This window comes from Porites lutea, chromosome 12, assembly GCF_958299795.1.
Source record: "Porites lutea chromosome 12, jaPorLute2.1, whole genome shotgun sequence".
Taxonomy (NCBI): domain Eukaryota; kingdom Metazoa; phylum Cnidaria; class Anthozoa; order Scleractinia; family Poritidae; genus Porites; species Porites lutea.
In genome coordinates, this window is record NC_133212.1 from 4880420 (window position 1) to 4897184 (window position 16765).

Here is a 16765-nt window from a genome sequence, read left to right on the forward strand (position 1 = left end):
ACTCCGGGTCTCGATGTCACTTAAGTTATGACTTTAACGACAAGATTGGAATGTCAACATTGTTTGATGCCACGTGTGTAAGGGAACAATGGCTGATCGCTAAAGAGAAGAGGTTTTGGTTCAAAATCATGTTGAAAATGCTTGGGAAAAATCTTTGTTAGAGCGGCGCCTACCCCTTTTTACGTCAAAGGGCTGGTTAGTAATAAATGTACTGCCAAATTGTTAATTTACAGTTGCCAAACTATATGTGCATGCCTTAGGGGAAAATACTCATGGGTAATTTGGCTTGCACAAATTGGCGACTTTTTAAGTTTCAAAGTTAGAAAACTGTAAAAGGTTTGAACCCAGGAGTCATTTCATGACTAGGTTGGGCATGATCGTTCGGGTGAACGTAGTCCTGAATAGGACACAGGTTTTCGAAACGTCAGTCTCTGTTAACAACAGTCCTCTTCAGGACTACGTTCACTTGAACTATCATGCTCAATCTACTCATGAAATGACTCCAGGGTTGAAACCTTTTACAGTTTTTTAAGTTTGATCGCCAGAGCAAGTTGCTGGTACTTCTTGAATTGTTCAAAGTCACCTAGCCGTTGGTGAATTGACGCTAGATGACTGTAGCTCGTTGCGACAGAATCATGCTCTGCTCCAAGCTTCTTCAGTTTAATTGATAAAGCACGTTGCTGATACAGGTTTGCTTGCTCAAAGTCACCGAGGTCCATGTAAATAGAAGACAAGTTACTGTAGCTCGTTGCCACGGAAACATGTTCAGGACCGAGCTTCTTGAGTTTGATCTCCACAGCTTGTTTTTGATACTTTTCTGCTTGATTGAGGTCATGTAATCGATTGTGAATCACAGAAAAGCTATTATAACTTTCCGCCACAGAAATATGTTCAGCACCAAGCTGTTTAAGTTCGATGCTGAGAGCTCGTTTCTGATACTCTTTGGCTTGCGCAAAATCACCTAAGTCCATGTATATTTGAGCAAAGTTACTGTAGCTGGTTGCAACAGAAACATTTTCAGCACCAAACTTCTTCAGTTTGATGTCTAAAGCACGTTGCTGATATTCCATTGCTCGTTCAAGGTCACCAAGGTCTTTGTGAATTAGACCTAAATTGCAGTAGCTCTTTGCAACAGAAACGTGTTCAGTACCGAGCTTCTCAAGTTTGATCGCTAAAGCACGTTGCTGGTAGCTTTAGCTTGCTCAAGGTCACCTAAGTCTTTATTAATCAAAGCAAGGATACCATAGCTTTTTGCAACCGAAACATGCCCAGCACCAAGCACCTTAAATTTGATGGATAGGGCGTGTCGCTGATACTCCATGGCTTGCTTAAGGTTGGCCAACTGCTTGTGAATCAAAGCAAAGTAGTCGTAACTTAAACATGTTCCATTCCATGCTTCTTGATTTCGATGGCTCGAGCGCGTTGCTGATACTCTTCGGTTTGTGCAAGGTCATCTAGTTTCATGAAAATTACAGGTAAATTACTGTAACTTTTTGCGACAGTAACATGTTCACCTCCAAGCTTCTCGATTTGGATTTCTAGAGCGCTTTGCTGATACTCTTCGGCTTGCGCAAGGTCATCTAGCTCCATGAAAATTTTAGCTAACTTAGTGTAACTCTTTGCGACAGTAACATGTTCACCGCCAAGCTTCTCGATTTCGATTCCTAAAGCCTTTTGCTGACACTCCTTCTCCTTTTCAAGGTCCCATAAGTCTTTGTAAATTGCAGATAACGCATAGCTGGCTGCGACGTCAACGTGGTTGACGCCCAGCAGCCGTTGCTGAATTGCGAGGCATCTCTTACCGATGACAAATTCACGGTGAATTCGGCAATCTCGCCAAGGTTTTTAAATTTTTCTGCGATTCCTTGGACCTGAAATAGACGCTCTGTGGACAAACATTGATCAATAATTATGTGCAGAGAGTCAATGTGAGGGATGATATTGATCGTGTCCAGTCTCCTGTTCTCTGGTGGAATTTCGACAATAAATTGGTTGAATGACGCAACAGCTGCACTTACGATCTCAGACGTCTGACTCCCTTGATAGCCACCCATCACTAATTTGATAGCGTCATGGACAACCTGATGTACACGAATGAAAGTGTCATCCTTTTGTTCTTCTAAAAGTAGCAGTGAGCATCCTCTAAAAGTCATGTGAATTAAATCCTTGTCTTCTTCATCAAAGTGTTCGTTTGCTTTCGCAATATAATTGATTGCTACGTTAACGTTTAAAGGTTGTGGTGCACATATCGATAATAAACTGAATAGGTCTTTGACGAATTTGTCAGATTTAGCCTGTGTTTCGACAGCTAGTGTTATCGCTTTGGTCACTGTATTAGGATAAGCAGAGTTTTTATCAGCAAGGGTATGCTCTGTCATTTCTCGTTTGCCTTTCTCTAATAGCTTCAGGTATTCGTCCCAGCCAAAATGCCTTTTTATTTTGTCCTGTCGAATGCTTTTGACAAAAACGGCAGCGCCTACTAAGGCAAGAGGCTGATAATCCATTTTTCGTGCTACCTCTAACCCTAGCTCAACATCAGCGATACCAGAAAGCTTGGCCAATAAACAACTGGCATCGTCGGGCTCCATACCTTTGCTAACGGAGACGTGATTAACTAAAGAGCTTTCTAAGGGGATTGACGTTGTATCCTGCGTAGTTATCAACAATTGACCCCTTGCCCACGCCTCGTTTCCAGACTGTGGTAGGTAAACGTGTACGGAAGAGAGGGTAGTGACATTGTCCACTACTATTAGCCACGAAGTGTAATTACCAATTTTTGCCCCAACAAGCATCTTAAGATTGGCGATCTTGTTCTCAACTGACCACTCCTTTAAACTCAGGATTTGCATTACTGAATAATCTGGGCACTTTTATTGACGAGCAAAGTTGGTATACGACTCCAGAAGGGAATCTGGGCTTGCAACGTTTATGGTCATCACAAATGAAGAAGCGTCTGGCATTTCATTGACTTGCTCATGCAAAAACCTTTGAGCTACGAGGCCAGCTAACTGGGATTTGCCACTACCAGGATTTCCTGAGATGTATGAATAACTCAATCGGTTGTAATTGGCCTTCTTTAATTCCTTTAGCTGTTGGGCTATTTTTGCTACCTCGCGATCGCGACTCCCAATGTCGGGTGCAGGTTCAGGAGGGAGAATGCAGAATGAAGGCACTTCTTTGTACAGCTGGTCTGCAAGGACCTGTCGCTGATTCTCTTTTTCTTGGAGGTTTTTCAAGGTGTTTAGTAATTGTTCCGTTAGGAACGTTGCCTGATTTTTAATCGCTTGAATTTTTTCAGTAGTGAGACTAAGAGCTTGAAACGCAACATCAACTTTGCCAATGGCATTTTGAAAATCCGTGTCAGAGAGACGTCCTTGAGTTATGTGAGCAAATTGTGCGTTTCTAAAATTTCTTAGATCATTCACATTTTTTCTTACTGTTGGGGCAAGGTGGGGCCCGACAGATTCAGAGTAAAGGATGGCGTAGAACAGCATTGTACACTCCCATTCCCTTCTGTTTCCGTTTTTTATAGTGGCCAAAAGAAGAGCATTTCTTTTTTGATTTTGAAGAGACTCACCGTTATAAAAGTCTGTTCCACTTCGAGAATCATCTTTCCATTCTCCTTTTGTTGATTTATAGACTTTGTCCCATTCTTGTTTAAAAATTTCTCTTAGACCGTCGGCTAGAACATCAGTAGTTACATAACAAATTCTGAAAAAATTCAGCTGTTCACTGGTATATTCTTTGGAAAGGGCCATACTTTATTCACTGCTGATGCATGGTACCTTTTGAGAAAATAATTAGCAAACTAGCCACTGCTGAAACTTAAGGTCATCTTTTCAGCAAACCCTTAGAGTAAAAATTTGTATTAAAGACGAACTTGAGTCGTTTTAAATTTTCATGGCCGGTCCTTCCATAAATTATAGCATGAATCCCTTCTAAAAAAGAAAGAGGTTTATCGTTGTAGTTGCCAACTTACAACTTAACTTCAGGGTTGGGGCTCTGGCTCCCAGAGAGCTTGCAGGCAGACTAATTCCTTCACAACAAAGCAACCAGGTAATTATCCTGTGTAGTGTCGCCCACTCTCTCCAGAAAAAAATCAGAAAATGGCTCCTTCCTTTAAAAACAATAATTTTTGCTTTGAAAAAACGATTAACAGTATAATAACTGAGAGCTTGCTCATCAATCTTACTCGGAGCCCCCGGAAAAAAGACTTGACAGACTATTACCCACCCCCTCGGAAATTGCCTCCTTTTGAACCCGCCTCCCCTCTAAATGTCCGTTGCCCTCCGTTAGGGGTATGGAGGATATTTTCTGGAACTACACAATGTTTAGAAACTTATCACATGGTATGTGACGGTAGTGACCAAAAAGGTGGTGCCAGTTTGTTCTGTTATTATTTAATAGTATTGACTTAGAAATTAAGAAGTTGCCCCAAATGAACAATATTTAAAAGTTTGCCCAAACTAGAAAAATTGCTCGAAATCGGAAAAGTTGCCCAAAAGTTGCCGAGCATCTTAGGGGCAACTTTAGCGGCTGTACATAGACTATCAGCTTATAATAATCAACAATTGATAATCATTTACTTTCTTTTGAGTACCCTGTTAATAGACGTTTTCTTTCCTTTGGCCAGTCTGTATTTGGACACTCATTGATCCGTAGTGAAACGCTATTGTCTAAAATTTCTTTAGTAGTATTTATCCTATTATTGTGAGTAGAACGACTTGATAAGAAGCTCGAGGGGACCATAAGCTGAAGGAGGTTGAAGTATGCATTTATTTTTAATTACCTTTTTCGCGACATGTTAATTTTGTGAATCTTTGCGAAAATATAGAAAACAGCCCCTCTCACTGTGGAAACTTCGTCAAAAAATTCATTAATTCTTTCCCGCAGTGTCCATCTTGAGTTGGAATCTTTGAGGTGAGCTTCACTTCAGTGTGGAAACTGTGTGAATGTATCAGTGTTAAGATTAAATCGTGGATTTCTCATTTACCGATGCTCGTGTGCCGCGAGGAAAACCCTCAACGCGCTTACAAGCGTTAGTCGGAGAAAACCAAAATCTGACCAAAACCTTAATGCTGCTCCTCCGCTGTCGAAACTAGAAGATTACCATCGTGTCAACACCTTTTTCACCTCTCTAGATAAGATCCTGCCCGAAATTGAGAGTCAATTCAGTGGAAATCACCTTTAGTTATTCACCTACCAGTCATAGCTTTGATAGCCTGCGAACGGCAGACGTTTCTCCTCGCTCATCAGGCTCATCAGCGGCGATGAGTGAGGAGAAACGTCTGCCGTTCGCAGGCTACTATACCTTTGACTTCTTTGCGAGGTACTATGCCGAGTGATCTTGACAAGGAGCTAATCCAAGCAGACGAAGGCCTGTTCAGCCAATTCAAGACAACACACGTGGAGAAAATAACAAAAACAGCTGCAGACGTAATTGAAGTATTGCACGAAAACAAACTTTTGGTCGCATCTATTCTGGCAGTCATCCCTGCGACATCATGCTCAGTGGAGCTCTTATTAAGACATTGTGGACAGTATGGACAGGATAATTAACATTTTCGGACAACGCCCTAGGAGAAATAACCTTTTTTGATAAGTTTCTGATTTTACGAGATCGAGTATAGACTGCCGATAATGATCGTAGAGTATGCAAGGTTTCAAAATAACTATACTTCTGGAATTAAAACCGTTTCACTAAGTGTGAGAATTATAAACGGTTTTCCCTTTCATAGGATATAAGTGCTTGTGTATTCCGATTCAGACATTCGGGTACTGTGTAATTTTTTCGGGAAAAAAGTTCACCGCCCCGCCCAAATCCGAAGGTGCCCGTACGCCGTATGAATTCACGTAAAAGCATGAACCGCTTGTGGACATTGTGAGGACTGCTTTGTTGTTACTGTTGACATTTAGTCCCGCTTTTGCGTTTTTCTTAATTTTGACGTTATTGTCCCTTTGATAAAGTCGTTTTATTTAAATCAAGGACAAGTTAAATAACATTGCCTATGAAGTGCAAATTGTTGCACTCAAAAACGAGGAAATTAAAGTGATTCAAGATATAAAATTTTCTCAAAATCGCGTCGCGAAATATGCGCACATCAAAATCGCGAAATAAACATGGAATGGCGAAAATTTCATGTAATAAGGTAGCTATACTGGTGCGTGCCTGTTCGAAGTTGTGTCGCTACGCATTGACCCGCAGAACCACATTTCCTTTTTTTTATCTCGCCACTCGCTTTTAATTTTAATGGCCATGGTTAATCGTGGCAACGAATTCTCAATTACGCCTGGGAACTTTTTGAAAAACGTTTTTGACATACGGCAGGTAACGCCGTGCACTTGTAGCGGCAGAAACTTTTGTTTTAGATATTTCATTCGCTGGGCAATATTAAGCCAATATCAAGTCGTCATATCGGTTGGCACGCAAGCAAGTTAACATGGGCATCGTATGCGGACTAAAGGAATCCATCACTAAAATGAACTAAAATAGTCTTAGCTTTCTAAAGGGAGAAGCGGGGTACAAATCTAGATCAGGCTACTGAATTTCCACAACACGCTTGAATTAATACGTACGTTTTAGTAACAACATCGGCTAGGTGTTCGCACGAGTATAATTTTATTGTTGTCCTCAAAACTGCATACCAGCCCCCCTCCCCAGTGCGGGCGCTTCGCTCGTCGACTCTTCCCCTAGAATAGATACGAGCAGCCCTTTATTACCATTATCCCGCTGTCTGTGCCCTCCACGTGTAGAAATTTATTATTTACAAGTCGCTTCGAAAAACACATTCCATTTACCCCACTGTGCTAATTTGCTCGATGGCAATTTGACGCTTGACTATAGAGGGTTATCAAACATGGCGCTATTGTATTATTCTGCAAGTCAGCACATTTTAAGCGGTTTATAAGTTTTCTTTTTCGCTTGCTTAAGAGATATAACAGAAGTCAAAAGTAAAAGCAGTGAGTTCCTAGCGGCGTATTTTAACATGTTCTGACTTCTATATTTTATATAGTGATTCCTTTTGGTCAGAAAAGATACAATGAAGAGATGCACCTTCGCCAACCATGCAAATCAAATCAAATCAGAGAAGAAAAAAAAAAGAAAAAAGAATTAGTGTCCATGCGTGAATTTTTTCTACTATTGCCATGTAAGGAATGGTAGAAAAAAGTGGCAGAAAAAAGCAGCGGAAGTATAATCTGCTCAGATCAGTTAAGATCATTACGTAGAAATTACTGACTTAACTAAAAAAAAATACAAGATGGCTTCCCCTCCCTAGAGTAATGTCTTCCATGCAGGGGAATATAGAGTTCAGAATATAAACAACTAATGCGTTTAAGACTAGAAGCAAATATAATAAATCAGTTTTATTTTAATGGAATTATACTGAGTCACGCAAAGGAAACTTAAAACTTGTTAAAATTCTCTCTCGTCCCAAGTCAACTGTGTATAACGGGGATGGGGTGAGGGTAAATTGAGTTTGCCGCCTTGACATGAATTTTTTCTTTATTGCTAACAGTGGCTTTTGTTAAAACTTCCTTGGAGTGTATAAGAGGCATATTTATGGGTCAGTTTATGTTTACCATACTTTGCAAAAAGTAAGATGTAAACATGAACTTGCATATGGTCGCACATGGCTTCACAAAAATGCTGTTGTTTGTCTAGCAATAACCCAAGGAAGGTCACAAAACAAGACATTTTTCATTCCTTAATTAGCTATCGAGAGGAAAATTGCAGGACGACGTCGTTTTGAAAAGACCAGGGATTGAAAAATGTGTGAGACACGAAGTCGATCCTTTCTACCAATCATAGCCCGAATAAGCCCCCTTCCCTTCATCCGTCACTTTATCTATATTGAAACTGAGGGCAGTTTTTGAAACGCTTATTTACTTTGGCACCATTTTTCTGTACTTACCGTCTGGTAGTACGAAAAAACTAGGGGGAACTAGGGGAAGCGGAGGAAAATAAGTGGGAACTAGGGGGAAGAGATTGACTAGGAACAGAAGTTTATAACCTGTAGGGTTGTTTATTCGGTTCCTCATGAGGAGAAGAAACGCATGCGCAAACCTTTCCATGGCAATCTCAATAATACATAAGAATTTGAAAAGCGACAAGTTGTAACAGTTGTTTCATATTCAATGCAAATAGGGTGGTTTGTTTTATTAATACAATAGCGTGATTCGCAACAAGTTATCTTTTAATCCTGCTCAACTAGCCGAAAATATGATTCGAAAACTAAAGGAAAAGCGCGGAAATTCTCCATCTTCTGCCGTCCTCGAGGCTGCTATAATTGTTGCATTCATGGTGTTGGCGCTGATTATTTTGTGGTGAGCCTGTCTTGATGACTTCACAACGAACACAGTGCCCGTGAGACTGTTTTGGTTTACTTTGATTCCTGGTGCTGTTTTGTACCAAAAACATTTCCGCTATTGCTATGACATGTAACATTGAACCTCACGTACAATGTATATGGAGTATTGAAACTGAATCAAAAGGAAGGAGATCGTGTTGTTTTGACGAACCCTGTATTTGTCAGCTAAATTATTTACTGCATTACGACTGCCTTAATGTACACGAAACACAAAGTCTCTGGGATCATCAAAAGACCTTTTGAGCAGTTTGTTTTTCAACGACGTTTTATTTCACAGTCAAGAATATCTACACGCGAAAAGGGAAATAAGATTTGGAAGTTTGCTTGCATGGACATTAAATACCGATCTGTCACAACGTTAGGCATTACTTCTTAACTGGTTAATAACGTGCAATACTACACTTTACAAAACCGCTAAGTTCTGTAACTCAAATGATCTTTAATTTTGTAAGAGGTATAAAACCAAGGGCCTAGTGTAAGATTTTGAAGGTGTACGCACGCGGGGAAGAAAAGTTTTAGCACCAAAAAAGGAGAGTCGGGGAACATGCTCCCGCCGAAAATTCTTAAATTTATAGTCTCGGCGGAAATGCCATTTTTAGCTTTTTCTGCAGGATATTTTTAACAAATTAATGTGCAGGAAAATTCAGTAGTTAGTTGTTTATTTTATTCATCTCTAGGGCTGTCGAAGGTGCATTGTTGAGGCGGAAAAAAAAGGTCAGTGACGCAATCAGAATTACGGAATAAGATGAAAGGGACAAAGGAAATACTAACACAAAGACGCACGGGGTATGGATGCTACCTTGATGTAATTAGAGAACGTTACCAAATTCAAGCATCATAGACCGGCATCTTACTTGGCATGACCACATTGAACAACTACAAAGTAAAATAGCAACGAGACTAGGTGTCTTAAAAGGAATCAAGCATCTTCTCCCAGTTTATTCAAGAAGGATCTATGTGTCAACAACAATGGTCATTCCTATTCTTGAATATGAAAGTATCGTATGGGTTTACAAAAATAACATAGTTTTAATGGATTCTATCCAAGTTCTTCAGAATAAAGCAGCCAAGCTAGTTCTGGAGCGAGCGACGCATTCTTCTTCAACCCAAGCACTTCTAGGTCTGAACTGAATGAATCTATCAGCCAGAAGATTAATGCAACGGTGTTTTTTTATGCATAATTTTACTAATGACAGTGAAAGAAACATTATGATTACTCGAGACTCAGACTATCATAGCCTTAACAGCCGCTCCAAGGAAAGTATTAGATTTATTAGATCAAACACGAACTGGGCTCTACTCAGATCTTTAATAGGGTATTGACAGACTGGAATTCTCTTCCTGAAGACATATGATGTCTACCTTAAAATGCTTTTAAAATTTCATTACTTAAAGATTTTATTTTCAATACGTTAGCTTAGTGTGACGTTTTTTTAGTTCACCTATTTTAATATCTTGTAATTTTTAGTACTGTAGTTCTTAACTTTTTATGCAGTGCCCTATTGAAAACCACATTATATGACATTGGTAATCTGTAAAAAAAACTTTATTAATAATTTTTATTATTAAACAGTTTCCAGTTTCTGTTAATTAGTAAACGCAGAAATGCGGCGCCAGCCTTCAGGGCGGAAAAACTTAATGAGCATGCGTGAACGTTTTTGCCCAAGTCCCCTGGCCGGGTTTGAAAAAATGGCGGAATTTCAAATATGTTTTGCCTAATAATAAAATGTTTCCACTCATAACCTGGAAAGAACAAGCAATTTGTGTTCAAAAGTTGCAAGCTGTGGTTAATAAACTTCTTATTACTTAATTTTCTCGAGGAATACCTCATACTAAAACGGACTTTAACGACATTAATTTCCATGCAAGAGTAGCTTTGTAAAGTTTTCATCAATGTTTCTATGTTTGTCCATTTTATCACCTTTGTTGCTAGCCTAAGTTCCTACCATGATCCCATTTAGGCAGCATTATCCTCATCGTCATCACCATCGATCATCGATCATAATCATCACAATACAACACCAGCAGTGTTATCATCATCGTTACCAGTATTTTTACCATTTCCGTGAACGTTTTAGCAACCACCACCACCACACCCACCGCCACCACCACACCCACCGCCACCAACCCCACCACCACCAAACCCACCACCACCAATAAATACTGAATTAGAAACTATCGTTCTAGAATAAGTTTTCCTTTCCCTTTCCCTCTCCATTTCCCTTTCCATTTCCCTCCTACGCGATTCCAAACATCTTGCACAAGTGGTTCTTATAATGGGATTCTTAAACTTGTCGGCGTCGTAACCGGCTGCCACTGCAAACTTCAAGTTTTCCGGAATGTTTATCTTTGTAGGGTAATGGCTACAACGACAACTTGGGTCATAGTAAAGCGTTTCGTTTGAAATTGGCTGACAAAGGACAAAGAGGATTGCAATAGCAAACCCTAGTGCAATTGTTTCTGGTACGTGAGAAACATCTGGAGGAATAACAATTATACCATCCCTAAGGTTCACACGGAAGGGCATTTTATTGCTGAGCTCTATCGAAAATTCTTCTGGGTTAGATGAAACAGATTTCCATTCTTGTTTCTCAATAAGAGAAAAGAATTTTATGGCGCATTGATTTTCCCACCTACCGGTACAGATCCCCCAATCTTTACTTCCTCGAATCAACATAGCTCTTTCGTTGTCCTCTAGGGTACAACATCCGTTCCGGTCATTGACTTGCTTCCAGCTTGGAAGGGTACTCCTTTGGAGAAGATGTGCTGTACTCACAACATCTCCAGCATTGTTGATGACCACTACAGACATTGGGAGATTTCCTCGTCGCATCCCCCCCTGGTGCATTACTCGACACGAAAAAGCCAGGCGATCATGGAAGTCAAATACCTTCTGCAGTTGGCATTCTACACATGAAGTAAAAGATAAGGTCTTGAAGACAGATAACATTGGAGTGCTTAAAATGGTTGCAGCGTCACTCATGTCCCTTAGACCTTCCTCCGGTTTGATTCTAAACCGATATTCTTTAGGCGAAGGCGGATGGACAGCAGCAGTAATTTCAACATAGTTTTCACTTGAGAAATCCTCCCTCTGTGTTATGATCTGTGGAGCCTCAAGACGTCTCTGTATGAACGGCTCCAATTTCAACAGGAAACGCCGGTCTGGTTCCTCAGCTATTCCCAAAAAACAGCACCCAAGACGACGTTTCCGGTACATTTCAACCTGTGCCGTAAACAAGTACACATTTCTGAGTTAATTAACAAGATTCTCTTCAAAGACAAGTTACATTAACCAGAAACCAATCAAGAATGTCACCATAACATAGTAGCAGCTACTAATAGGCTACTCTGCCGCTGTGCAAAGTATTTCTGACACCGAAACAGGAAATGGGTCTCATTTTCAACTTGGTTTGATTCACACAAATCGCCCTACGTAAGGGAATCCAACACAGTCTTACATTCCGGATTTCACGCCATGGATTCCGGAATCCAATTGCTGGGTCCCAGATCTTTTTGAGGGAAACTTGGATTCCGGATTTCAATTGTTAGTAGGATTCCGGATTCCCACAGGTGTTTGCCAGATTCTAAGGCCCAGGATTACAGGCTCTATTTGTCAGTGGGATTCTGGATTCCTACAGGTGTATTCCAGATTTCAAGGCCTAGGATTCCGGATTCCAATTGTTAGTGAGATTCTGGATTCCTACAGATCTATTCCAGATTCCAAGGCCCATGATTCTGGATTCCCTAAGCAACAAATTCCAAGATTCCGGATTCCACTTGCAAAAATTTCCCGGATTCCGGAATGCGGATTCCCTTACATAATGGACATAATCTATTTTCTCTGGGCACATGATCGACCTGATATCGACCCATTTCACTCATAAGTTTGTGAGTACACAAATAGATTGGGTCTCTCGTAAGCTTGATCAGCTTAACGGATAGGACAGAACTTTGCGTCCAGTCAATCGCATGGTTCACGGTTCGATTTGCGGTCAAGACTGAATTTTTTCAGGGTTTTTTCAAACGCTTTGGTCACTCGTTCATTCACCTACGTGAATCAGTTCATATATTTTTATTCATGTTTTATGGAGTAAAATATCCTGTAAGGAAACTTTGAGGGAAAATATAAAAAATAAACGATGACTGATTGACTGATTGATTGATTGATTGATTTGTGGATGGACTAGGACCTCTAGAAGTTTAGAATGCCATCATACCTGAAAGAAATTGTTGGTTTCTTCTCGGAATACGAACGTTGAAGGACGATCAGGGGAAGGCTGAAAAATATGGGCAGCAGGTCCTTTAAATCTCTTCATGATAATGACGTCTCCACTGACTTTTTTACTTACATCAACTCTCAGTTCATACCAATTGGATTCAGAATTTCCAATCTCTATCTCCAGAACATCTATTGAACATCTATTTATCAACATCGAAGAGTAATCGACGGGCTTACCACGTTCTTTAATGGTTAATGGAGGTTCACCTCGATACAAGCTTCCGTTTCTTTCATATTCCATGTTAGCAGCTGACCACAGCTGCTTTGTTGTTTGCGCGGATTTTGAACGTTTCGAGCCTGGCTGGCGATCGTTAACAGAATCATCGTGACCAAGAACTTTCCCCAGGAACTTCATACTGTCAGTTCTGTAAGCCAGCGGATGAGCTTGGTGAGCATGCCATATGAGATCGGAGTCAAAACACGGGACGAGGAACGTACCTGGATGACTTTGAGCGAAGCGCAGATGCTGTTTGTATCTTTCAACAGCTTCTTTAAGAAACTTCCTGTCCCCATAATGAGGTAAGGAAACCTGATAGTAAAAGACTCTCTGGCGACTGCATCCAGCCACGATATCATATTGGATTCTTGACACGTGATGTACGATACTGGTAGGGGCTGACAGGTCAACTTCAAAGGGCTCATTGCCGTACAGTTGGTGCCATAGGAGCTTCGCCTTTTGAAGTCCAGCTTCACGCTCTTGTCCTACAAGGATTTTATGGTCCACCAATGTTGAGACAATCTCGTTGCAATCCCTTTCATAAGCGAGAGGTGAAAGCATATGCACGTGCCAAACCCAAGCAATGTCAAGAGGAGCAGCAACTGTTGCATCTTGGAACTCAGCGATTAGTGGAAGCCAGAAGACTTCATATCTAAATCCAAAATGGAAACATCCCATTTAAAAAATTACTTGAAAAAAAAAAAAAAAAAAAAAACCTATCAAGGCAGGTGATAACGGAAGGGGTGGTGCTCTGAATTTAAATATAGTTGATTTAACATGTATACATGCAGTTAATCCCACTAGAGAAAATTCATTCTTCACGTGACTTAGTTCGTAAGGCCAGGGAGTCGCATTTGATAGATAAGGCCATGACTCTTGATCCTCATGGCCTAAACCGCCGTGACGAATTATGGTAATCTATATCCTTATTATTTTTCCTGTCTAGTTTTTGTGTTGTACGTCATTTCCGCCTCTCCCTTTTAAACAATCTTTATTGCGACATTCTCCATCTATATAATATTGTGATTCCTACATAAATTTAGTAACATCTGTAATACTGCAGAAGGCTGGTATGGCCAGCCGAAATATTGTTATGAAGAAACAATACACGTTGTTGTGAATCAGCTTTGCAGTAGTCTTTGGATTTCTCGTTTTTGGTTCTTTATATTTTGGCTGATTAGATCCAACGTTTACAACTAGCAGGATCTTCGTCCACGGTTTTTGCAGTTAATTTAATCCTTTACTTGATTTAAAACCAAACTATAACTTCCACGCCGAGGAAATTCTTTGCATGATGCGAAAGTTTTTATTCTTTTTGGCACGCATATTGACCCAGATATTTTTAGAATGCATATTTAAAGTCATGCAAATTTATTCCAGATGGCTAATCCAAGATGCAGTCCTTACGACCCATGAAGCCCCATCCATACCAGTGCAACGTAGTCTGCAATCATATCCTTGCCTTTCGCTTTGTTTTCAAGTCACGTGCACTTACTAAGAATTATTTTTACTTCGTCTATGTTTAGGTTCTTTGCCATAGCTTGCAGCCAGAAATTACGTAGGAAGATGGAGTCTCTCCTCTCTAGTCCCAAATATGAATTTGCAGGGCCACCCAACGACAATTATTGGAAAATATCTGTTCGGAAGACTATTTGAGATCCAGATTTTTCGGAACATTTGTTGTAAATGTCTTGCTTGCCTGCCTCTCCTAGGATTTTCGAACTTCTGAAAAATGGTATTATTGCCCATTTTGAACGGATTTTTACACTGAAAAGGTCACCCAGAATTTTCGGGAGCCTTCAGTTTTCTGGCTGAAATTTTCGAAAAGGTGAGTTTTGATCCCTATAATTTTCACATCACTAGACTTTCAGCTAGAAATCCGAACAGATGAAAAATTTTTAGGGCATAAAAATATGCCTATATCTACGGTTTAAATACTAAAATACGTTCAACAATCCTATGTTTAAGTGCTTTGAACTATATTCTCGTTGGGTACCCCTGAATTTGGTCTTTAATATTTATCAAATTCCTAGCCTGTGTAGCCTGCCCCCGGGGAGAGAGACCCGTTTTTTTTCCTGAGGGGAGGGGAGCGCCTGTACCCAGGGTAACGATTGTCGCCCTGTAAAACCGGCCGTGCTTCCTCTCATATTTTGTTCGTTATTACAATTTCACCACCCTTTTTTCAAATGGCAGCCTTCAAAGTATATTTAGAGAGTTTTTAAGGCTGGACAAGATGAAAAGGAGAAGAAAAATATTCTCCCATGTCCCTGGCTTCACCAGGCGGTTTTAATAAGGTTCAAAAAGTACACTCCAGTCATACCTTCTGACTGCGTTTTGAACATGTGGCCCAACATACAGGCATGGATGTTCATCTACAAGCTTTAAGAACTTTCTTTGGGCGATGGCCGCCTCCAGCAGGTCGATGCTAACTATTTCCTCTTTTGACATGGCAACTTGTCGACTCGATTCAGCAGTATCTTTTAATGTAAATTACATAAATTAGCAAATAAAAGCCCAAGTATGTTAACTACTTTACATCTACAACTACAACCCTGGTAAAAACGCTGGGGCCACGAAGGCAGAATTTGGTCAAAATGACGCACTTTCCCTCCTCTCCCCCTCGGTGCAGTGTTGACGTTATACCTTTAAGTCTTCTTGAACACAATCAACATTGCTGAGGAGAGAGGGGAGGGGGGGCGCAGAAATAGGCTCTTCCAACAACATTTCCGATCATATGTATGATGGAAGGGTGCGGTTTAGCACCTAATTTCCCCGTGTCTCAAGATGTTTTGACCAGGGTTGTAGTCCTAATTGTTTCCGATAAATTCTGTATCTACAGATCACGCATACGACATGGTCTGACATTAATTCTCAAATACACTGAGAGCTGATAACAAAACCTGGTTTTAAGTTAACCAGTCATGAAGTCATCAATGACGCAAAGAATACAGAAATGGGAAAACTGCAAGCAACACTAAATTCAGTCTCCTGTGAACGACAAAGGACATTTAAGACTACACTCGCGGCCTTCATCCTTTGGTTGAAGAAACAAAAAATATTAAACCACTTGCATATGCCGGACTAACCAGGCCATTCCCTGTTTCAAGTCATGAATTTAACGAAATAAAACCAGGCTGGAAATAAGCTTCAACTTCTAGGCAATTTTAGGACGGAAGTAAAAGCAGCAATATTAGCGTCACGTTTCTGTGACATTGTTAAATATGTACTCCAACTGCATTTGAAAAGATGCAGCGATATCTTTGTAGAATTCGTCTCATATATCAAACCACAGATATATTTCACAAAATTCGGCTTTCTACGGTGTTGTAAAATAAATACGGCGGTCCTTACTTTATCAAGAGCCTCCCTTCAGATTAAAGATCATTATAAAACCATGTATAAATCACATAAAAATTAGCTATTAAAAAAAAGTTCCACTGATTATCAAATTCTATGTAAACCTCGCTTTTAGCATCCGCGTCTGCATTGAGACAATTAATATTATGCCGCCCCACTTCTTATTGCCTTAATTCTGAAAACTTGCTATCCACAAGGAGGTCAGTTATAAAACGTCCAAACAACAGTGCTCGATGGAAAGAACTGGGAAAACGCTGAAAGCGTGCTTTATGATCTACGAACAACGCTGCGGAATTGTGCAGTGATTGGACACATACTTTTGCTGGGAGTTACAGTATGAACACCTATGCGACTCTTTACTTTAGAGATTGGCGTAGCGCAGTTTCGCTCCTTCACAAAAATCGCACCAAAATCATCGGACTTGTCTGTGAACAAAAGCCTTATCCTCGACCAGAGTATCCAAAAAGCTATTCAGTGTAGTGTGAATGGTAAACCTTGCCTAAGTAAAATACCACAGCATTTAACTACTCACAAAGCGGGTTT

General features: G+C 40.3%; 1 protein-coding gene across 1 annotated transcript; it reads right to left on the reverse strand.

The window, feature by feature from the left end:
- Positions 1-10443: 10443 nt before the first annotated feature.
- Positions 10444-15392, reverse strand: LOC140921730 (uncharacterized). Its single transcript, XM_073371739.1, has 3 exons — positions 15186-15392; positions 12587-13517; positions 10444-11592 (listed from the first exon to the last, which is right to left on the reverse strand). Exons 1-3 carry the CDS (start codon positions 15311-15313, stop codon positions 10444-10446), a joined length of 2208 nt encoding a protein of 735 aa, XP_073227840.1. The 5' UTR covers positions 15314-15392.
- Between the last annotated feature and the right edge of the window lie 1373 nt (positions 15393-16765).